Source organism: Typopeltis vanoorti, chromosome 2, assembly GCF_054136105.1.
Source record: "Typopeltis vanoorti isolate ZY-2024b chromosome 2, IOZ_Tvanoo_1.0, whole genome shotgun sequence".
Lineage (NCBI taxonomy): Eukaryota > Metazoa > Arthropoda > Arachnida > Uropygi > Thelyphonidae > Typopeltis > Typopeltis vanoorti.
Window position 1 is genome coordinate 91,462,657 of NC_143550.1, and position 26,077 is coordinate 91,488,733.

A 26,077-nucleotide genomic window follows, 5' to 3' on the forward strand; every position below is an offset into this window, starting at 1 on the left:
CACAAAAATATGGAGTCATTAACACCCTTAAAAACAGAGCCACAACTATTTGCTCTAACCAGCAATCCCTGAAACAAGAACTAAAAATCATTAGTGACACATTCATAAATAATGGCTATAATAAAAATACTGTTAATAAAATACTCTACAAAACTACAACAAAAAAGAATCTAGATTACAGTAAAACCATAGCCATCCCATACATTAAACGGTTATCAGAAAAAATCAAGAATCCTACAACATTATAACCTCAATGCCACCTTTAAACCACCCACTAAACTTAAAACCATATTCAACTCCTCTAAGGATCCTCTCCTCTCATTAGCACATCCTGGAGTCTATTGCATCCGCTGCACCTGTAATTAACCGTACATTGGTGAAACAGGACGGACAATCCCTATACCCAAGAAAGAACACATTAGACACATTAAATATAACCATTATGGTGAAGCAGGCCTCTCAGACCACGCACTCAACACCTTACATAAAATCAACTGGAAAAGCACCTGCTCCTTACACCGCACAAAAACTTGGTACGAAAGGAAATTTAAGGAATCCTGCGAAATCCTGATAAACCACCTTAAATATCAACAACAAAGATGGCATGAAAATTCCAAGGATCTGGATGGCACACATTCAGCCTACCTAATATGAAAGATCCAGCATAAGTCAGGACTTTAGCCAATCCTTAGCTAGTATTAGAAACCATTCCATACCAACTGGCTGGAATGATGTTAATATATGTATATAGTAGACAACACTAATAATAGGACTCTATAGCGTTGATGTATAATTTTTTATTAATATATATTTTTTTAATTTTTTATTTTATTTTATTTTTTTATTTTTATTTTATTTTTTCACCAGAGGTCAGGACAACAATTGTTGTAGCGGTTGGTCAGCGTCTTTAACAAACCAGTTTGATTGTAGTATAGCTTGTTTCCTGTGTATAGTTGTATGCTCCAGAAGATGACCTTGACATAAAGGTCTAAACGTCGAATGTAGATTTTAGTTATATTAAACTAAAGTTTTTATTCAAACACGGTAGTTGTCTCTATAATTTTCAAAAATGCATTCGGATCACCGTGTAAGCCTAAAAGAAAGGACATTTTATATGCTTTCGAAAAACTTGATTCAAGATAATTATTTTTGTTCCAAATAACTACTTTATAAATTAATGAAAATCCAAATCTTAAAAAAAAAAAACAGACCCATATGTTCCACATTAAGTTCTATTTATTTTTTTATTCATAATCTTAGTTTGAAGAATATTTCACAGATTGTTACTTTATGGAGAACAATGCAAAAGTCTTTCATCATATCAAAAAATATATAATCGTTATAATTATTATTATTACCCCAAGACCTCATTGAGTTAAAGACTCACCTAGGAGGTCCTTTTATCACACACACAGACATCTCATCATACCATATCTTAAACACACTCAAACTCCTTGCAGACACCACACTCTCAGGCAAGGCATTCCAGTCATTCACAAGTCTGCACGAAAAAAACCTGCCTCTCACTCCCCTACTCACACCTTCTTTATACAGTTTCCAGGGATGACCTCTGGTTCTCCCCTGATCTCCCACTATTCTCTGTAGAACTTCTCCACCATTGATCCTATAACAACCCCTTACCAACTTGTAGGTCTCTATCATACCTCCCCTCTTCCTCCTGTCCACCAGACTCTGCAAATTGCATCTTCTCAATCTTTCCTCATACTCGACATTCCAGAGGTCAAAAACCACCTTAGTGAGTTGCCTTTGGACCCTTTCCAACATCTCTTCATCCTTCTAAAAACCCGGTGTGACCAAATCTGGGCACAATAGTCCATGTGTGGCCTAATCAAAGCCTTAAACAAAGGAACAAGAATCTCCCTACTTCTACACGTCAGTGTCCTCCGCATCATTTCCAGAAGCCTTTGTGTTGTCTTCACAATTTTGGCGATGTGTCCACTAAATTTTAGATTCTTATCCACTATCACTCCCAGATCTCTTATTTCCTCTACCTCCAACAATATATTCTCACCCAGCATAAATTCTGCATCCCATCTTTGTTTTCCAAATTTTAAAACCTTACATTTTGCAACATTGAACTGGCATCTCCATTTCCATGCCCAATCACTCAATTTATTCAAGTCTTCTTGTAAGGCCACAACATCTTCACTACTCTTTATGGTTCGTCCCAACTTTGCATCATCTGCAAACAACTGAATATCTCCATCCAAATGTTTGCCAATATCATTAATATACAAGTTAAACAGTAATGGCCCTAAAACGGACCTCTCAGGCACACCGCTAGTGACTTTCCTTTTCCTGGATATCACCCCCCCCATACACAACTTGTTGATACCTATCAGATAGCTAGTCTCCAATCCAATGCACTAATCTAATATCCAACCCCATCTGCACTAGTTTGACTGTCAACTTATCATGAGGTACTCTATCAAAAAATCTGCGAAATCCAAGTATATTACTGTATATCCTTCTCCTCTGTCCAAGGAAGCAGTCACTTTATTGTAATAAGTAAATAGATTACTAAAGCATGACCTCCCTTTAACAAATCCATGCTGTCCATCAAAGATAATACCATTGTTGTCAACCCAACTCTGGATCCTAGTTCTCACAAGCTTCTCCAACAACTTAACCACAACCATACCTGACACACAGATAGGCCTATAGTTTGATGCTTGAGTTCGATCACCTCCTTTATGAAGTGGCACAATCTTGCCCTCCTTCCACTCCTTAGGAACTTGACCAAGTGCAAGACTCGTATTAAAAAAATATGTCAAGGCAGGTGTCCACTCCCTGGCACATTCCTTCAGAATACAGGGGATATATTATCAAGTCCCACAGCCTTATTTACATCTAGTTTACTCAACTCCCCAAACACCTCTTGCTCACTTACAGTCAGTCTCTCCTCCGCATCATCATCAACTGCTCTCAATCTCTCCATGAAGTCACATTCACAAGACTGAAAGATCTTTATGAACTGCTCATTAAGTATCTCCATCACACCTTCCACAACAGCTGTCTTTATACCATTTTCTACAATCAATGTCATCCTTCCATAATCATTCTTTCTTTTGCTGGCTACATATCGAAAGAACTCCTATGATTTTTTTTTTGGCTTCATTAGCTAACTGCTGTTCATACTTCTCTTTATCTACTCTCACCAACCAAGTCGCCCTCCTTGCCTGGTCGTTGTAGACCTCATGAAATTGGTTATTTCCAATTCTCTCATGCTGCCTCCACAGTGCCCTTTTTCACTGTATTGCATGCGTAATCTCTCTATTCATCCATCTCACACCTACCTTATTTAACCTTCTCACCCTTGGAACACATTTAGACATTGCATCCACTAGATAGTTTTTAAAAATCCCCCAAGCTGCATTGATCTCTTTTCCAGCTAATTCCTCATTCCATGCTACACCTGCAAGCTGTCTCCCTGAGCTCTTCATAATCACCCCCCCCTTGTAGTTCACATATACCCCTTTCTCACCGGGGTCTTCATACTGCTGGCAACCACCCAGGTAATCACCTCATGGTGACTCTCACTAATTGGTGGATGATTTGACACTTATTTATAATTACATCCCCTGATGAGATGACCAAATCCAAGACCCTTAATCGTTGTGTGCCCTCTGTTACATACTGTTTGAGGGTTATCTCTCAAAAACTCAAGAAACTCATTTTCTTTACTTCCAGTTGCTATCTCTTCATTCCAGTCTATATTGCCATAATTAAAATCATCCATAATGATCACCCTTTTCTAATTTGCTTGGCTAATTTTACTATACATTTCACTATCACCACCATCCACATTACCTGGTCTATAACAACATCCCACCAAGTATTTGATTCCATTCACCTCTATCTCACACCATACTGCCTCAAAACCACTGACACTATTTCCATCATGCATCTCTACTTTGTATGGACATAACTCTTTCTCTATCATCAATAGCATTCCCCCTCCCTTTTTACCCCCTCTATCCTCACGAAACACATCATACCTTTCCATCTCTATTGCTGTCAGGATCTCATCCTCTTCCAACCATGTCTCAATTATTTCAACAATTTTTGGATGAACAGACGCAATTAGTGCAACCATTTCATCTGCCTTGTTTCTTATACTTCTAGCATTTGTATACAAACAGAACAACTCAATTCTGGATCTACAGCTAGTTCCACTGATACCACTCACTCGATGTGATCTCTCCATTCTCGACAGGGGCCATTTCCCTCTCTGCTTCTTCATTTTAGAACCGTTTTCAGTTCCAACTGTTTGCTCTTGATCCCTGGTCATCCCATTCCTTTCCTGCCTACACATGGTCTCACCTCTTCTTGGACCATCTGCCTTTCTTACACTGTGTACCTCTATCCACCCTGAGCCTCCGTGTTTTCCTGCTCCTCTTGCACACCCATTCTCTCATTTTCTATACTCATACCACTCACTTCCCCATTTATATCCACCTCTTCAATTTCTTCTGTCTTACTCTCCTGCTCTTCCACATCACTCCCCTCTCGAACTGATTCATTCTCTCTATTCACTACTCTACCTTCCAGCAGCAGTCTCTCCAAGCAACTAACACGAAATGCAGTCCATCACTCCCATACAGCTCACTTCGTTCTTCAAACTCATTCCACACATTAACAAACTGTACTCCCATCTCCTCACACATTTCAGCCAGCATATCATTCAAAATTCTTTGCTCTCTTTTTTTTTTTGCCTCATTTTCACCACAGTCATACCTAGGCAACGCACTAACTACTTTTCCTGTCACACCATTTTCTTTTATCCTTCCAAGCAGCCTTCTGATATCCATTCTGACACGCTCTTTTTCCTCTCTCAAATCATTTGTACCAATTAATACTATTAACTCTTTTGGTTGCTCCTGCATCATATCCAATTCCTCAATCACTCTACTCATTTTACTGCCTGGAAAACATACCTTGTGCATTCTATCCTCTAGCATGCCTTTAATAATGGAGTTGCCACACAACGCTGCTCGCTCATCTTTCGTTAACTCTTTCATACCATCATGATTTATTTTAATAGTTTTGACCTGAATTCTCTTAATTTCATTCCTCATCCATTTCATTTTTTGCATCATCCTATCCAATTCAACTTCCGAATCTCACGACACATTCGCTCTATCATTCAATCTTTCTAACTCTCGACCCCCTCTTCTCACTTTCATTCTGATTCATCTTTCTTTGTTTCTGTACTTTCGGTCTAACATGCATCCAACTTTCGCTATCATTCTTCTCACTTTCACTCCCATTCATCTTTCTTTGTTTCCGTACTTTCAGTCCAACATGCGGCCAACTTTCGCCATCATTCATTCTTTCGATTTCTGCGTCACGCCAATTTCTCTCAATTTCGTTTCCTTCCATCATTCTCGCCTCACTTTGGATGGTATATCAGCTCATGTCATATGTGAAGTGGCTAAAGAATTGTCAGTGCCCTTGACCATTTTGTTTAATTTGAGTCTCGGGTCTGGGTTAGTCCTGAGGAGGTGGAAAGAGGGGAAAATAGTTCCACTGCATGGAGGTTCCAAGACTGCTGTTGCAAATTACTGACCGATCAGCATATCAGGAATCGTTGCCAAGCTCTTGGAGAAAGTAGTCAAGAGGAAAATTGGATACTGTATGGAGGACAGCATGGTTTTGTGAAGAGTAGATCATGCTTCAGTAACTTGCTGACGTTTTATAACACAGTGATAGCTGAACCTGATAAGGCTAATGGGTTTACAGTGATTCTGCAGGACCTTCCTAAGGACTTTGACAGGATACCACATGGAATTCTAATCAGTAAACTGCAGCATATGAGAATGGATATAGGGTTGGTGAGATGGATAGGAGGGTGGTTGATGGAGAGATATCAGAGAGTAGTTTATTCAGGAGTTGAGTCCAAAAGACGGCCTTGACTAGTGGTGTGCCGCAGAGTTCTGATCTTTGACCAGTACTGTTTAATTTGTTCATTAACGATATGATATAGGAAAGGATCTGAGAGGTACTGTTCATTTGTTTGCTGATGATACAAAGTTGGGTAGAGCAATAGTGCACAGGATGTCAAAATTTTGCAGGATGATTTGGATAGTTTGAAGGACTGGGCTAAGGAGAATGGATGTCAATATAATGTGGTAAAATGTAAGGTTATGCATTTTGGGGTGAAAAGATTAGCAGAAGTATACCACATTAATGGAACTGTACTCCAGGAGATTGACGAGGCCAGGGATTTGGGAGTGTTGGTGGATAGGGAGTTGAAGTTTAGGGGGCACATTGCAAAAGTGGCTAAATCAGCCCATCAAATCATTTGGTTACTGAAGAATACTTTGACGAGCAGAGACAAGCAAGTTATCCTCTGTATCGAGCCTTGATAAGACCCCATCTAGACTATTGTGCCCAGATTTTGATGCGAGGGTTTCTTCTTGATGGAGAGGAGGTGAAGAGGATCCAGAGACGAGTGACCAAGATGATAGCAGGTCTATGGAATGAACCTTATAAGAACATGTTGAAGATTTGTGGGTTGCAGAAATTGGTTGAGAGGCAGAAGAGGGGAGGGTGGATATAATTGAGACATTCAAATTACTGAAGGGTTTCTATAAGATTAATTCAGAAGATATTTTTGAGAACAGGACTGGTGGTGGGTGGACTAGGGGCCATCCATGGAAACTGGGCAAGAGTGTGATTAGCAAGGATGTTAGAGCTAGGTGTTTTACTTGTGAGTGGTGAATGAGTGGAATAAGCTGCCAGAGTCTGTTGTGGGTGCCATGACTGTGAATGAGTTGAAGGCGAAGTATGATAGATACTGTGTGAATGTTGAACAGTTGTTCTTGATATGATGTTAGGGATTCCCTCGATGAGTCTAAGGACTCCTTGGAGTTGCCCGTAATAATAATAATAATCAAATTGTAAAGAAATACAAATAAGATAATAATTATTTTATTTAGTTTCCTGTTGCATAAAATGAGTTTATAGATTTCGGATATTCATAAGTGACATGCACACTGTTAAAAGTATGAAATTATATATAAAAAAGAAGACATTTATAATTTAATTACTATGAGTGGTTGTGGGGAAGGGGGAGGATTTGTGATTGGAATACTTCAAAAACAAACAAAATTTAAATCAGTTCCATATGGAATATGTCACAGATAATTTCACAATATATTTTACAACAGCTCAAAATTGTTGTTGTTGAAATGAGTACTCTACAAATAATAATAGCATGTTTCATTTTTCAACTATGAGTTCATCTGAAATAAAACTGAATATAAATTTGTGATATTCTAAAATTAGTCTTAAAATAAGAATGTAATTCAACAAATTTTTTTGTCTATAACAGCAGAGAGTGTTGTTTGCAAACAATAACAACGTATATAAATCTGTAAGCATAGTGACATGACATGTATATTTCCATATCAGAATAGTGCAAGTAAAAAAAAGTAATGTTCAAACCATATCAATTTCAATAAATGTTGCTTGATAGTTATTTTAAAATATTTTGAAAAAAAATTGCTACATTTAATGGAAGCTTTGGAAATCATCATGAAAATAATTTACACAATATTTTCAGTAACACATAATCCCGTATGAATATATCTTTTGGAAACAACCAAAATGACGAAGTTCTAAGTCAAGAGGTCAGAAAGATTGCAACTCCACTACTATCAATATGATTATTTCTTGCTACTTTTGCCAACTGAACATCAGAAATAATTATAAGAATGACAAAAATAGCAAGAAATAATCATGAGCACTTTCTTTTGAAAAAACAAAGAAAGGACATTGTAAATAACATTTCATTCTGAAACAATTGCTCGATGAAAAAAAAATACCACCTACTTCTTTTTTTCTCCTTACTATTATTACTACTACCATAGTTACTGGAATATAACTTGCACTTTTTCTCCAAAATGAAAGTTAAAAAATCGTGGTGTGAGATATATATATGCAGAGATTTTTGGAAACTAAAGTTTTTCAGGAAAAAATGAAATTGATATTTATAATTAAATCCTCAGTATTCAGTGTAATTTATAATTGCTCACATTACAAAATAAATGCATTTAAATGTTAATTATCATTATTTGTGCGATTCACCACTCACCTTCATCACACAATATATTTGAATTTTTTTAGCGACAATGCTTCTGTAATTAAATTAATTATTTCTGGCAAAATTATGTCCTAAGTGCTCAAAATCCATTTGCACAACAATTCTAATAATGTTCTCTTAATCCACACCATGCAATCCAGGATCAAGAAGTCAATGCCCTCACTCCCACATTTCCTCTACTGGTTGCTTCTATCTCTACAAAAGATCGAATGACTCAGTGACAAAGGCAAGCCAACGATTGTTGAGTTGAAATGCTGATTTTCTTCAACCGAATTCCAAAATATCTGAAACTGCCATAACAACATTCACTATCTATTTCTCTATTTCTTAAAGTTTTAAACTTTTTCGTGTGCAAAGTATATGCAAAACTTTTTAATTCCTATTTTTCATAAAGTAAAATCAGGGGTGCGAGGTATACATGAGGGCTAGCTATATTCGAGTAAATATGGTATTATCATCTGGTATTTTCTTGTAGTGCAAAGAAGAAATCATGCACATTTTAAAAATATGTTAACTGCTGCTAGTTTAGATAGATGGCATTTTTGAAGTAACTATACTTTTAGTACCATTTTACAGTAAAATGTATGTGCATGTTCCCCCAATCGTTGCTCACTTTTGCAACGATTGTCATGTGTATAGTTTTGAAAATAAATTATTTGAAATATTTACAGGTTGAATAGGTAAGTAACCCCCCCCCCCCAAAGACTGTCACAAATATGAATGTCATTTTCCCATTACCATTAGTAAGCAACTTCACTTTACTGTTCCCAGTCTGATGTGATATTACTCCTCATGAATCATGAAGAAATCAGTTGAGAAGAAAAATGACAGAAATGCACTCTCTGATAGCCAACGTGGATAGTCTACTTGGAAATTAATGTATTCCAAACTAATTAAGGATAAATTATTTTCCAACCAAAATTGATTTGCTATAGCATTAGTCATCAGTGAACTAGGATGGATATTTCCAAATATTTCCAGTTATATGTCCTTTATTGATCGAGGAACTGTCAATAAAGTAAACTAACTAAATATCAAGCAAATTATTATTATTTATTTATTTTTAGTTTTTAAAAATGGTAGAATAGAAAAAAAAGAAAGAAAAATTAATCTATGAAACTAAATAAGGATTTTAAGAAAAGTCTTTACTTGAAGGTCATAGTTATGATTTTCACATAATAGCTGTAAAAATCGGAGAATTGGTTGCATCACCATTACTTCAGGAGGAAGTTTGTTTTCTTCTGCATCTTTAGCTTTCTCTGCTTTCTCAGCAAGAATTTCTTCAAGTGCAGCATAAGAATGAGGAGCTAAAATTAAAGAACAATACAAAACAAACTAAAAAATATAGCTGAATACAAGAATCTAGATATTAATACATATAATTTCAATAATATGGATTAACCATCGCCATCAATATGGATCAAATACATCACTCCTCTATACTTCGCATCCATCACATATTTCAATGGTATTACAAATTTAATATGCACTTCACATCCATGGTAACTTGGACGTATATATATACATCCTGGCTGGTTGGGTGGTTAAAGAATCATTTTAGTAGTTAGGCATATCATAACTACCTCATACTTCAGTTAATTAAAGTAACTTGTTTATATGCATGCAGCAGAGTAGAGTGTCCTCCTGTGATGAGTCCATGGACTCCTTGAAGGTGTCAAATAACTAAGAATTCTTGAATTTGAGCTGATTTAAAAATAAACAATTTTGTATTTATATTATATTATATTATATTTAATTTTGCATGTGTGTGTTGCAATATTTTGATGCTGTGAGCTTGATTTGAAAAGAAACAGTTTTATTTTGTGTGTCGCAATATTTTGATGCTGTTGTACGTATTGTCATTTTATAACAAACGTACAGTTAGCAAGTAGATGCGTTCGTTTAATTCGTTTGTTAACATTTTATAAAATATAAAATTTTATTTGATATCCCAAAAATGCCAAATATAAAAAAAGAACAATTCAGGATGTGAACAGAGTATTTCATGAAGAATGGGAGCTGCAGTACTACATTCTTGCAGTCAAAGATACAATAGTGTGCTTACTTTGAGATAATGTGATTTCAACAGCAAAAAGATGTAATGCTCATTAGCATTATGGTACACATTACCTTGATGGACCTGTGTTTTCTTCAGGATTTCTCCATGAGTGCAGATCACAAAGATGCTTCCAATGATCTCAATTTTGAGCATCTCTCTTCCATGTTATATTCAATGATTTCACTAATGGGTCTTCCCATTATATATTACTGCTGAAGTATGACTGAAAGGTGGGTTGGAAATGTAGAGATGGAAAGATGTGAGCGAATTGCAGATAAGACAAAGGTATGTGAATTTAAAACCTGGGTTTCAAGGGTGGGCTGTGAATTCTTTGAGAAGAAGGTGAAGGATAGAAAATTTTTTTTAGGAGAAAGGAGAAGGATAGAATGTTATGAAACAAGATCAGAGATGGGAGTAACAAGGTGTTTGCCATTTCGACTGAGCATTGTCTGAGTTGGGAAAGTGGAGGCTACGGTGTCAACTTAGTGTTTTTGTCTTGGGTGTACCTGTGTTGTTTTCTATTGGTCAGAGTCATGACCTAATTTTTATATTATGGAGCTTCCAACTCCCAGAGATTACAAAGAGGTTGTGAATGTTTATCGAGTTTTTGTCACATTTTATGGCTATAGTTTCCGATATTCTAAGCATTGTTTTATTTTCCTGTATGTCTACTATTATGGCTTTGTTGATTTGTGGGGTATGCTTCTGTTCAAGAGCATGGGCTGCTATTTCTGTTTTCCCTGTATTTTGTATTTCTTTTGGTTACTATGTTTTTTATTGCTTAAATGTTCTGGGATTGGCATGTTGTAGTCACAGAAGAGTTCCTGTAGTCTTGCCCTAAAGATCTGATCACGGAACCTGTGCAGGTGATGTCACAGTCTTGTTGGCAAGGGCATTTGTATACTACATTGTGGTGCTCTAGTATTTCTTTGTATGTGTGAGATTTTGTAGGTTTTAGAAGAGTTGCCAATTTTTGGTTCATGGTGAACACCAATTTATAGCCGGTGTGTTTAAAAATGTATTTGTAGGCTTTGTATGTATTTGGGATGTATGGCAGTTTGATGATTTTTTGTGTTGGGAAGTTTGCTTTCGTTATTGGTTGTTATGACGGGTTTTTGCTGTTTGGTTGGAATGATTTATTAGCTATGTTGAGTAATTTTAGTGTGTCTAAATATCTGTGTTAATTTCTTTATTTCCATGTTGAGACAATTTTGTGTGTCGAACACTTATATGCGTTTATAAATTGTGCTAGAATGACTGATTTTTTGAGTTAAAGTGGAGGAATATTTTTTGGCTATTTTGTCATTTGCTATAATTAATGTTAGATTTAGAAAATTTATGGATTTTTCGTGCTCTGTTTCTACAGTGAACTTTAATCTATCACTGAAGTCATTAAGGGATGCACGTAAAGTGGTGCTGTAAAGTGATTACTAACCAAGTCAAAATCAATGATAAAAAAACAGACGACCTATTTCAAAAAATATCAAACCCAACTGTATCCAACGATGACATCCTCACTTCATTGGATGCAACATCACTATTCACCAATGTGGGCATCCCCAGAATGTTAGGCATCGTACATACATTACTCACAGAAGATCACCCCCTGGGATCATGAACAAAATTAACACCTAGTGACATCATAAACCTGATAAAACTAATAATCTCAGCAAACTTTTTTAAATTTAACAGTAACATCTATATCCAACTTTTCGGACTCCCAATGGGGCAAAATATTAGTGGATAATTAGCTGAATTGTTTCTGTCACATACAGAATCACATCTGGTCAGCTCTTCCCTCCCTTCTGGCATCACCTTTTAAAGCCGATACATGGATGATATTCTATGCATTGGAAAACCAACATGCATCACAACTATACAAGTGTCCCTTAACAACTTCAGCAACAGAAGATGACACTTAGATGAAATGGCTCAAATCCCATTACTCTCACCCCTAATCTTATTTCATCGTATTCTATCCTTCTCCTTTCCTCCCAAAAAATTTCTATCCATCACCTTCTTCCCAAAGAATTCACAACCCACCCTTGAAACCCGAATTTTAAATTCACATGACTTTGTCTTACCTGCAATTCTCCCACATCTTTCCATCTTCACATTTCCAGCCTCCCCTTCATTTCAGTCATACTTCTTCAGCAGTAATATTATTATTTCGTGACACCTCCAAGGAGTGCAACAAGTCATAGAGGGAGGGAGGGTACCCACTGTACAACTCTCTGTCTCCACTACTCAAATCCACCAACTATAGTGAACTGCATCATCCAATATCATTCCTTCATTAAACTCTTCATAGTTATGTCTTTAAAACATCGGTAATGCCCTAAAAATTGAGTAAAAAGCCAATGATATCATAAAAGGGTACTCCTAAAGAAAAATAGGCAAATAGTCATATAAATTAATATTATTTTAGAGTAACATGAAAAAATTGAGCTCACCCCCCTTTCTTAACCACACAAAAACTTATCTTCCATGGATGCCTGCTTGTCTTTCCTCCACCTTCCATATAACAAAAAATTCCACATACCTCTATGACATGATCCGTCTTTCTCCGGTTCTCATAATCTATATTCCATAATCCCGATATCATCTTTGTTATTCTTCTTTGTGCCTTTTACCCTGCAAAACCAGGAGACCAAATCTGCAGACAGTAATCCAGGAGTAGTCATCAAGAACTGCAGAGAAAATGACTCTCTTATCATTACATGTTAATGTTCATTTCAACATCACAATTATTCTCCAAGTTCATTTGCAATATGATGTCTTCAGTGTTCTATCCACCATAACTCCAAAATCCCTGGCCTCATCAATATAATATGCCACTGGAAATATCATCAAGATAAAATGCAAAACTTTATACTTAGTAACGATGAATTCACAGCTATTTACCCACTGTTCCAGGTTATTCAAATCACTTCGTAAGTAGTGTATATCAATAGCATCTGTAATTGTCCTGCCTATCTTTACATCATTAGTAAACAATTAAACATCTCGTGTCAGGTTCTTCCTAATATCATTAGCATATAGACTGAACAACAAGATCAGTCCAATGGCCTATGAACTGATCTTTGTGAAACACCGCTGATCACCTTAAATCTGGTAGATTTACACCCACCATATACTACTTTCATGATACCTATCCATCAGCCACCCACTAATGCAAGTCAATAGTTTATGTTCCAATCCCATATTTTCAAGATTACACAACAGACTTTCATGTAGTATCTTATCAAATGCCTTAGCAAAGTCTAACATCATCATAGTGTGTCCATTCCCTTTATCCAATTCAGCTGCAACATTATTTATAAAATATGAGCAAATTGCTAAAACATGGCCTCCCATTATCAATCCATGCTTTTTTTTTTTTTTTAATACGGCTTGTCTGTCAATCCATTTCTGTATGTGAGTTCTTTTTTTTTTGTGTGCATGTGACCCACCCACGAAAGTTATTTTCTCCTGTAAACCTATAGCACATATTCATTATAGGATATTAATAACAGAATTAGCAACCCATGCATTATCTACAAAACACAGGATTCAGTGGAACAAAACCAGAGTGTTAGAAGTTCTTCTGGAAAGTGGAGCACCCAAGCGAATGTGTGCTCCAATTTCCAGAAGAAAATGATTCCATAAAACTTTCTCAATTTTGGGAAGTTATACTGACTAATACTCAACATTCGTGTTCCATAATTGATAATGTTTTCCCACTTATATCTCAATTTTTTAGAACTACAGTACATAGTACTGTGGGTGGGCAAGGAAAGATCCCATTCCTGCAGAATCATTCCTGAGCTGAGACCCAAGTTATACAAACATGCCAAAGGCCAAGCCATTCTTGCTGAGCATTCTTTTAGCATAAGTGCTGATATCTTATTTGGATATCAGCACTTATGAATTATTATTGATGAATTGTTATCCAGGTTAGGCAACAGCTCTTGAACCTCATTCTTATGCACTTCTATCTCTTCATCCAGTGTAGTAGTAGTAGTAGTAGAATTTTGCTACATACACCTGGTTCATAGATCTTAGAAATGTGAGACTAATTAACTTATTATATTATTAAGAACTTCTGACACAATGGTATCATCTGCATTCACTAAAGTTATTCTTCTACATTCATTTTTTCTTTTACTTGAACCATAGAAATAAAATTCTTTCAGGTTGTTTTTAGGATGAGCAATTTCTTTTCATACTCTGACTTAGCTTTCTGTACAATACTCAACTTTTCTGGGATGTGCCTTATATATTTCATAACTCCTCTCATTCTCGTTATCATGATATTCTTTCCACATTATCTTCTTCTTATGGATCCCTTGCTTAATAAAGTTACACATCCATTTATAATTACTATTACCATTATTCTGCAACACCTCTGATGAGTCCTTGGACTCAGTGCAGGAGGGCATTTCACTCTACTCTGCTACACACATCTCTCCATCTCCTCTATTATTTAATTCTCTGCCTACACACAACACTACTACCATCAATGCCATCTACTGCCCATCATCATCACCAACAACACAACAGTATTTTTTGATAGTAAATTGCATGTGTTCTCATGGCCAATTTGCATGTACATGGAATGAGAAATCCAGCTACCCTCTGTATGAGATTGGCAAACTCAACTTTGTTTGCAACCATACTTCAATCCCATTTGTTCATCAAGCTCTTGGAACACTGTTGATATCCTTCTCGTTCTAGAACTAATACCATAGAACCAATCCCCTGATTTTGTACTAATTTCCAGTTTTTTATTTCAAACAAGGAACATGCCCTAACTGGAACATCCATATAATTAGCTGCTTTCCAGGACAGTATGGTATGATCACTGTCACAAACTGCTGGAATAGATAACATTCTTAAATGAGACTTCCCATCTGATGCTATGATCAAATCTAACACTCTTTTATTCACACGCTGCTTGAGACAGTTGTCTCGCAACATCTCAATAAATTCTCATTTATTCTTATCATGGAATTTCTCTTCTTCCCAATCAATATTTGTAGCATTTTAGCTAGAATATATCAAGATAAGGTTTCTTTCTACTGAATTAAACATGAGTTTGCAATAATTAATAACTTTTCTAAAGACAAACATGGTTAGCATTTGCAATTAAATAAATAACTAAATAAATAAATAAAAAAAAAAAATCAGCTGGTTGGAATTATGGCCCAAGGCAATAAATAAGGGTAGAAGTCAAATATGTGTTGGTTTGTTGGAGAAAATAAAAAATAAATAAATAAAAGGTGTAAAAGTCTGAAGTTGCATATTATCGTTCTCCAGTCTTTAATCAGTTATTTTATTTCTAAAAATTAGACATAATAAATGAATTAAATAAACACTTAGAAGCAGCCATCACATTTGCTAGATTATTTAATAAACATTATGATATTGATATAGAGAATGCAAAATTTATTAAACAAATAGATATTTTAAAATTATTTTTAAATAATTATTGTAAGTTATTTAAATAATAGTGAAAGCAAAAGCAATATAACTTATTAAGGGTTCAAAATAAAAATGCCAAAAAAAAAAAAAAGATACCTTGCCCAAGATTTAGAAAGTCTGTATCACTAGATGTACCAGAAGATGAGGCTCCAAGATTTCTAACATGAGCATAGGCTTTGCTGGTTGCTAATGCAGCATCTTCTAGTTGCTCTTTAAGTTCATCAGTCATCACAATGCCATTCTGCTTTAAGGCTGTTCAGAGTAAGCATAAAATATCAATTAAGGAATAATGGAATAAATTTTTGTTTTAACTTAGGATAGAAAATCAATATGAAATAAGTGATGAAACTAATGTCCAGATAATCTGGACCGTATTGTTTAATTTAAGTCTCAGCTCTGGGTTAGTCCCGAGGAAGTGGAAAGAGGGGAAGATAGTTCCATTGTATAAAGGAGGTTCCAAGACTGCTGTTGCAAATTCCCGACCAATCGGGAATTGTTGTCAAGGTTTTGGAGATATTAGTCAAGAGCAAAATACAGGAATGGATAGATGAAAATGGGATAGTGTATGGAGGACTGAATGGTTTTGTGAAGGGTAGATCATGCCTCAGTAACTTGCTCACATTTTATAACACAGTGACGGCTGAACTGGATAAGGGTAATGGGTTTACAGTGATTCTGTTGGACCTTGCTAAGGCCTTTGACAGGATACCACACGGAATTCTAATCAGTAAACTGCAGCATATGGAGATGGATATAGGGTTGGTGAGATGGATAGGAGGGTGGTTGATGGAGGGATATCAGAGAGTAGTTTATTCAGGAGTAGAGTCCAAAAGACAGCCTTGATTAGTGGTGTGCCGCAGGGTTCTGATCTTGGACCACTAATGTTTAATTTATTCATTAACGATATAGGAAAGGATCTGAGAGGAACTCTTCATTTGTTTGCTGATGATGCAAAGTAGGGTAGAGCAATAGTGAATGCACACGATGTCAAAATTTTGCAGGATGATTTGGATAGATTGGTAGTCTGGGCTAATGAGAATGGATGTCAGTTTAATGTAGCAAAGTGTAAGGTTATGAATTCTGGGGTGAAAAAATTAGCAGCAGTATATCACATTGGTGGAATTGTACTCCAGGAGGTTGACGAAGCCAGAGATTTGGGTGTGTTGGTGGATAGGGAGTCGAAGTTTAGGAAGGCACATAGCAATAGTGGCTAAATCAGTTTATCAGATTACTTGGTTACTGAAGAATAATTTGACAAGCAGAGATAAGCAAGTTATTGTTTTCCTCTTTATCAAGCCTTGATAAGACCCCATCTTGACTGCTGTGCTCAGATCTGGGCCCTGGGTTTCTTCTTGATGGGGAGAAGGTAGAGAGGATCCAGATGCAAGCGACCAAGATGATAGCTGGTCTACTGAATGAACCTTACGCGAACAGGTTGAAGATCTGTGGGTTACAGAAATTGGTTAATAGGTGGAAAAGGGGGTAATATGATTGAGACATTCAAATTACTGAAGGGTTTTTACAAGATTAATTCAGAGGAAAATTTTCAGAACAGGTCTGGTGATGGGAGAACTAGGGGCCATCCATGGAAACTGAGCAAGAGTGTTACAACTAGCTTTTTTACTTGGAGAGTGGCGAATGAGTGGAATAAGCTGCCAGAGTTTGTTGTAGGTGCCATGGCTGTAAACAAATTCAAAATTCAAAGCAAAGCATGATAGATACTGTGCGAATGCCGAATAGTTGTTCTTGATATGATGTTTAGGGCCTCCCTCGATGAGTCTAAGGCCTGCTTGGAGTTCCACATAATAATAATAATAATAATCTGTGATTAATCAGTATCAACACGAGTTGGGTTACAAGCACATTTCTTAAGCTTCATTAAATGTAATTTTTGAGGCTGAATGAGTGATTAATTACAAAGGCCTACAATTTATGGGTTCCAAAATGATAGTAGCATGACATGTAGGAAAAACATCACCTTATATATATATATATATACATAAAAACAACTAAGGATTTCATAAACAAAAACAAAAGACATTAAACTTAATTCAGCAGACTTCCTGGCTACTTAAGGCATAAGAAGCTTATCCACCTATACATATAGGATAATGACTTCACATTAATCGCCTTAGTATTCCATAATGCAAAACACACATCTTTTGAACATGCTATACTACTATATATTATACATGTAAAAGAGATATACAAGTAGGAGAGAGACCAAAGTTGAAGTAATGCAGAAATCATAGAATTCTCTTATACAATTAAAAAGGTGTATCAAGTAATAAAAAAAAAAACTTAAGTTTCTTTCTATATTTGGCTATAAAATATGGATGAATCTATAATATTACCCATTTTAATAATTACAATAAAATTTTTGATCATGGCTTTAAAATGTATAGAATTTTTAATGTAAGAAGAAGAATAAATAGTAAAGAAAAGAGATTTAACTAATTATTTGGATAATATATAAGAGGATGTGCCCGAAGCATCTATTATCACTCTAAGAGGATTATTAGGTTTGTGGATTTCTGACAAAGGTAAACCATATATCAAAGTGTTGAGGTTTGTAGCAATTTCAGGAGCCTAACAATTTTATTTTATTATTTTTTTTTTTTTGAGTAATCATTTTAGTGTCTTAATCTGTGATAATTCCTAGTTGTGATGAACTTTTTGTCTACTATTCCACTTTATTTTGCATTGCTTGTATGTATGTGTGTGTGTCACAATTTTACACTATAATTATTGTTAATTTTCTATAGACCCCAGATTCCTCCATTATAGACCCCGCTTAACGGAGGGATGAAGTGGCTACTGTCATGTTCCATCTCTACAGTAAAATTTCTGGCTTCTGTATCCTTTTCATAAGCAATTTGGGTGGAAGCCTTTAGTATCCTCTCCACACTGTAATCATTATTATAATCTCCAGATCTCCATGGAGTCAAAGGTTCATCATTGGGAGGTCCCCCATCATATACACAGCTCATCACACCATGCCTTAAATACATTCAGATTATCCACAGACACCACACTCTCAGGCAATGCATTCCAATCATTCATCATTATCCATGCAAAAAACCTATTCCTAGATTAGAAATCCTAGAAATATAGACTAGAATCCCCATTTCCATTCGCTTAGTCTGTTCAAGTCTTCTTGTAAGGCCATAACATCTACTCTGCTCCTCATAGTTCTTCCCAACTTTGCGTCATCTCCAGACAACTGAATATCCCCATTCAAACCTTCCTCAATCTCATTAACATACATATTAAAAAGCAATGGCCCTAAAACAGACCCTCAAGGCACATCACTAGTGACTTTCATCTTCTTTGATATTGCTCTCCCATACACAACTTGCTGATATTCATCAGAGAGTCAATCTCTAATCCAATGCATTAATGTAATATCCAATCCCATCTCTTCTAACTATCAACTATATAATATCATGATAAGTTAATAGTTTAATCATCAATTTAACAGGGAATCTATCATATGCCTTTGTAAAATCTACTACTACTGTGTATCCATTTCCTTTATTCAATACATCTGTCATTTTATTAAGCAGATTACTAAAGCACAACCTTTCTTTAGCAAATCCATACTGTCCATCAAAGAGAATGCCACTTCTGTCAACCCACTTAGGGATCCTAGTTCTCACGAATCTCTCCAACACTTTAACCACAAAGACTGATATTTTGAACCTTGAGTTCTGTCACTTCCCTCATCATTCAATCAGAAGTTGCCATTGTTTGAGGGTACAGATGTAAAGCGGTTTTGGGCAATTACATCAATAGTTCATGTGATCAAAACTATGATTAACACATTTGGAAGGCTTCACAATCTCCTGGCAAATAAATCTGCTGCTCTCTTCTCTGCCAGGGAGCACCTGGAGGGAATGAGTTCAGCAACTTGCAAGGAGGGGGGGGTGTCAAGGCTGTACATGGGATCTGGGTATTCCCTGTGTGGTTGCAATATCTAGAGGTCCTTTACCCCCTACTGCATGCCTCTACTCTATGAATTTTCACAACATTCCATTACCACGAAAGAAAGCACACAAAAAAAAAAAAAGACCTAAGCATCACTAGAGGATAAAAAATTTTCCACTTAAACCAACCCAAAATTTCAAAACATAAAAAATGTCGCAAAGATTTGCAAATATATATATATATATATATATATATATAAATATTTGCATATTCCCAATAGACTTTAAAAACATTCTAGAGCTCAATATAAACCTCAAAGTAATGCACCATTACATACAAACATCTAAACTTATCTGTTATTCATTAATGAATATCAATTGCCATTCTCTACAACAAAACTCATCTAAAGAAAGGGTAGTAAGCATGTTGCCTAGGTATGACTGTGGTGAGATGAGGCAGACAGCAAGGATTATGAATGATATGTTGGCTGAAATGTGTGAGGAGAGGGGAGTACAGTTTGTTAATGTGTGGAATGAATTTGAAGGACAAAGTGAACTATATAAGAGAGATGGACTGCATTTGAGTGGTTATGGTGGGAGAGAGTGCTGCTGGAACATTGAGAAGTGAGTACAGAGAACAAATCAGATCAAGTGGGAAGTGATGTGGAAGAGCAGGAGAGTAAGACAAGAGAGATTGAAGAGATGCTTATGAATGAGGAAGTGAGTGGCATGAGTATGGTGTGCAAGAGGAACAAGCAGGCTCAGGGCGGACAGGGGGGGACACAGAGTGAGAAAGGTGGATGCTACAAGAGGATGTGAGAGCATGTGTAGACAGGAAAGGAATGGGATGACCTGGGATCAAGAAGAAAAAGTGGAATTGAAGAGGGTTCTAAAATGAATAAGCAGAAAGGGAAATGGCCCCCAAGTCAAGCATTGAGATCACATCGAATGAGTGGTATCAGTTCCACTGATACCACTCATTCGAGCTGTAGATCCAGAAATGAGCTGTTGTGTTTGTATACAAATGCTAGAAGTGTAAGAAACAAGGCAGATGAAATGGTTGCACTAATTGAGTCTGCTATTAATGATAGAGTTATGTCCATACAAAGTACAGATGCAAGAGGGAAATAGTACTAGTGGTTTTGAGGCAGTATGATGTGAGATAGAGGTGAATGGAATGAAATACTTGGTTGGATGTTGTTATAGACCAGGTAATGTGGATGGTAGTGAGTATGAAATGTATAATCAAATTAGCCAAGCAAATAAGAAATGGGTGATCATTATGGGTGATTTTTAATTATAGCAATATAGACTGGAATGATGAGATAGCAACTGAAAGTAAATAAAATGAGTTTCTTGAGTTTATGAGGAATAACTACCTCAGACAGTACGTAACAGAGGGCACATGTGGATTGAGGGTCTTGGATTTGGTCACCTCATCAGAGGATGCAATTATATAAATGAGATATCAAATCACCCACCAGTTGGTGAGAGTGACCATGAGGTGATTACCTGGGTGGTTGCCAGCAGTGTGATTATGAAGAGCTCAGGAAACAGCTTGCAGGTGTAGCATGGAATGAGGAGTTAGCTGGAAAAGAGATCAATGCAGCTTGGGGGATTTTCAAAAACTATCTAGTAGATGCAATGTCTAAATATATTCCAAGGATAAGAAGGTTAAATAAGGTAGGTGTGAAATGGATGAATAAAGAGATTAAGCATGTGATACAAAGAAAAGGGTATTATGGAGGCAGCATAATAGAAGTGGAAATAACTTATTCCATGAGGACTACAAAGACCAGGCAAGGTGGGTGACTTGGTTGGTGAGGATAGCTGAAGTAAGGTATGAACAGTAGTTAGCTAATGAAGCCATAAAGAATCCTAAGGAGTTCTTTCAATATGTAGCCAGCAAAAGAAAGAATGATTATGGAAGGATAACAGTGATTGTAGAAAATGGTATAAAGACAGCTGTTGTGGAAGGTGTGATGGAGATACTTAATGAGCAGTTCATAAAGATCTTTCAGTCTTGTGAATGTGACTTCATGGAGAGATTGAGAGCAGTTGATGATGATGATGGGGAGGAGAGACTGACTGTAAGTAAGCAAGAGGTGTTTGGGGAGTTGAGTAAACTAGATGTAAATAAGGCTGTGGGACTTGATAATATATCACCATGTATTCTGAAGGAATGTGCCAGGGAGTTGACACCAGCCCTGACATATTTTTTTAATATGAGTCTTGTACTGGGTCAGGTTCCTAAGGAGTGGAAAGAGGGCAACATTGTGCCACTTCATAAAGGAGGTGATCGAACTCAAGCATCAAACTATAGGCCTATCTGTGTGTCAGGTATGTTTGTGGTTAAGTTGTTGGAGAAGCTTGTGAGAACTAGGATCCAGAATTGAGTTGACAACAATGGTATTATCTTTGATGGATAGCAAATGGAAGTCATGTTTTAGTAATCTACTTACTTATTACAATAAGGTGACAGCTTCCTTGGGCAGAGGAGAAGGATTCACAGCAATATACTTATATTTCACAAAGGCTTTTGATAGATTACTGCATGATAAGTTGATAGTCAAACTAGAGCAGATGGCGTTAGATATTAGGCTGATGCAATGGATTGGAGACTGGCTATCTGATAGGTATCAACAAGTTGTGTATGGGGGGGGGGTGATATCCAAGAAAAGGAAAGTCACTAGCAGTGTGCCTGAGAGGTCCGTTTTAGGGCCATTACTGTTTAACTTGTATATTAATGATATTGGTGAAGATTTGGGTGGAGATATTCAGTTGTTTGCAGATGATGCAAAGTTGGGACGAACCATGAAGAGTAGAGATGTTGTGGCCTTACAAGAAGACTTGAATAAATTAAGTGATTGGGCACGGGAATGCGAGTTCAATGTTGCAAAATGTAAGGTTTTAAAATTTGGAAAGCAAAGATGGCATGAAGAATTTATACTCGGTGAAGATATATTGTTGGAGGTGGAGGGAATAAGAGATCTTGGGGTGATAGTGGATAAGAATCTGAAATTTAGGGGATGTATAGCCAAAATTGTGAAGACAACACAAAGGCTTTTGATGTTGAAAGTTTATTTTTCACTTGGTTAGAGTATCATAAATTTAGTTTAATCCTTTATCCAAGTGTGAGAAAACAAAGTTTGCGCCTGAAAGTATCTTCAGGACTGGGGTAAGGTGATACAATACCAGGGCAACTCGTTGCAAAGGTGTAGCCAGCTACCAACACTCCTGTCTCAGTATCTCCTTTAATGCAAAACACATCTCCTTGCGGATATGTCTAATGTTATGCATTAAGGGAAGGGCCACTACCCAGACTAGTTTCGACCTTTATTGAGGTCTCTTCAGTGGGAGCCAGGCCCAAGCTGAGATACCAGGCAGAAGCATTCGCAGGTCATCTCTACCTATAGGAGTTGCCAAATGGTGTGCCACCCTTTTTTAATAAATTACTCTGGATTTAGAGAAAGATGTTGAAAGTTTATTTTTCACTTGGTTAGAGTATCATAAATTTAGTTTAATCCTTTATCCAAGTATGAGCAAACAAAGTTTGCGCCTGAAAGTATCTTCAGGACTGGGGTAAGGTGGTACAACACCAGGGCACTCCTTGCAAAGGCGGAGCATTTGGCAACTCCTATAGTTAGAGATGACCTGCTAATGTTTCTGCCTAGTATCTCCACTTGGGCCTGGCTCCCACTGAAGAGACCTCAATAAAGGTCGAAACTAGTCTGGGTTGTGGCCCTTCCCTTAATGCATAACATTAGACATATCCGCAAGGAGATGTGTTTTGCATTAAAGGAGATGCTGAGACAGGAGTGTTGGTAGCTTGCTACACCTTTGCAACGAGTTGCCCTGGTGTTGTATCACCTTACCCCAGCCCTGAAGATACTTTCAGGCGCAAACTTTGTTTGCTCACACTTGGATAAAGGATTAAACTAAATTTATGAAACACAAAGGCTTCTGTGAATGATGCAGAGAACACTGACTTGTAGAAGTAGGGAGATTCTTGTTCCATTGTATAAGGCTTTGATTATGCCACACATGGACTATTGTGCCCAGATTTGGTCACCTGGTTTTCAGAAGGACGAAGAGATGTTGGAAGGGTCCAGAGGCGAGTGACTAAGGTAGTTTCTAACCTCTGGAATGTCAGTATGAAAAGATTGAGAAGATACAACTTGCAGAGTCTGGTGGACAGGTGTAAGAGATGAGATATGATAGAGACCTACAAGTTGTAAGGAGTTGTTATAGGATCAATGCTGGAGCGGTTCTGCAGATAATAGTGGGAGATCAGGGGAGAACCAGAGGTCATTCCTGGAAACTGTATAAAGAGGATGTTGAGAACCAGGTTTTTTCATACAGAGTGTGAATGATTGGAATGCCTTGCCTGAAAGTGTGGTGTCTGCAGAGAATTTGAATGTGTTTTAAGCATCGTATGATGAGCTGTGTATGATAAAAGGACCTCCCAGATGAGTCTTTGACTACATGGGGTCTTGGGTAATAATAATAATAAACTTTATATGTTACATCATAGATGGACGGAACATGGACTTTTGTCAAGTCTGCTATCCCATGCCCAAAGGCTATCAGACCTGGATCTCTTTTATATGATCTGCTTTGGCTCTAGATTTCCTTGTCTCATTTAGTTGCCTTAATTTCTGCTTTTATCTCAGAAAGTTGACCACATGAATTACTCGAACTAATGATCTAATCTCTCTAAGAGACTTCAATATCCATAATATTGACTGGTACTGTATCTTTAACGTCACAGACTAAGCAGGAAGAGAAGCAAAACTGCTTGCTGTCAACCAGAATATTGGCTAATCTTCATGTTCTCACAACATGCCAGACCTTTTCTTAACTTGACAAACTTTCAACTATGCCACTAACTATAATCTTGTCCTTTTTTTTTAATTAAATTTTTTTTTTTTTTTTTTTTTTTTTTTTTTTAGAGATGTCTTCTCCCAGCTACTTTTATTCTATGATACTGAAGTAGCATGATAACCTTTGGTATTTCTATGCATCTTTTCTATGGTCTGATCTAATAACTGAAATTATTTTTGCAGGGATGAGTGCCTTTATTCCCCCACTCCATTCAAAAACCCATAACCTTCATGCAAGTCTTGGTTTTCAACAAATATGACAAAGCAGTTCAAGCAATCTAAGCTAAAAATCAAGTATATGCTCAATGACTAAGTTATAAAGTTTAGCTTCTAGCTCAGCATTCACTATAGTCTGTAACAACTACAAAAAAATCAAATCTAAAGCAAACCGAAAAAGTGCTGTCTGCACTAAATTTACCTCCTCCTCAAATGGCAGTCAAGCTTGCTGGTTTCTTGCTGCAGCTCCTGTGCAAATATTCTGCTATGCTGTTTTACCACCTTTCTCTCTCTCTCATCCTAATAAAATAATATCTCCTAAACACAAGGCTTCAGTCTTGACATCAAACTCTGATTTAGACAAGTAAGGGAAATCTTCTCTTGCTATTCCACAAAATAACTGTATTGTATCTTTTGCCAGAAGGACATCAGAAAAATACTCAAATACAAATTGAAGCATAATAAGTCCCCTTGGTCAATTGATAGCTCTCTCAAAAGTGATGAAGAAGGTCATCAACAACTAACTTTTCTTCACTACTTGGAGACCATCAGTTAATTAGTGATCACTAATATGAATTCTATCATTCTAGTTCTATCAGCAGATTTCCTCACTAACCTTAACCACCCTTGGATATGGGTCATGGAAAGATTTGAGGGAAACTCACATGGTTCCTTTTGATATTTCTGATGCAAATGAATTTGGTACTGAGGCCTTCTCACAAAGCTGCCATCTTACAGCCTTCCTCATGCTCTTTTTGAGTGGAATGCCAGCTTCATCTGGTCATTCAGTGCATGCCATGGTGTGCTGTCCCCCATTTGATTTTTCCAACAATGCTAAAGTACCTCAGATATTTATTCAAAGCTAAGCTGATAAAATTACCTAGTCTAGCCATAAATAATTAGTAGTAGTATTAGTAGTATTATTTGACACCTCCATGGAGTCCAAGGACTCATCACGGGAGGGCATCTGCTCTACAACTCTATCTCCACTGCTCATTCCACCAACTGACCGCAACTGCACCAACGCCATCTACTGTCGACCACCACCAGTATTTCCATAGACACAAACGTCTATGCCCATGGCGGTATTCGAACCCGCAGCCTTTTGGCTGGAGAGCGGATACGCTAACCACTGTAGGTAGTTTTCAGTATTGAGACCACATTGTAATATAAAGAGTTTATTAATATCTAGAAATGAAGAATTACACTACCTGACATAGAACCTTGCACTTAATGGTTTTGAAACCAAGACGATCAAAATATTCTTAATATAGCTCTGCAACTCCCTTACTTAAACAAGATTTCAAGAATGCAATCACGCTGCCGTACAGCAAAAATATCATGGACAAAGTGGCTGTTGCTCTGCAAGAACAACATAAAAGTGGCTTTTTTACCTTCACAA

General features: G+C 36.8%; 1 protein-coding gene across 1 annotated transcript in view; it reads right to left on the reverse strand.

The window, feature by feature from the left end:
- The window catches only part of Itpr (Inositol 1,4,5,-trisphosphate receptor), a 1,112,489-nt gene that overhangs the window by 285,127 nt on the left and 801,285 nt on the right, over positions 1 to 26,077 (reverse strand). The window contains exons 42-43 of the mRNA XM_090401920.1: positions 15,786 to 15,902; positions 9,278 to 9,435 (exon numbers count right to left, since the gene is read on the reverse strand). Coding sequence (XP_090258046.1) covers positions 9,278 to 9,435; positions 15,786 to 15,902 — 275 coding nt within the window. The remainder of the gene's footprint in view (positions 1 to 9,277; positions 9,436 to 15,785; positions 15,903 to 26,077) is intronic.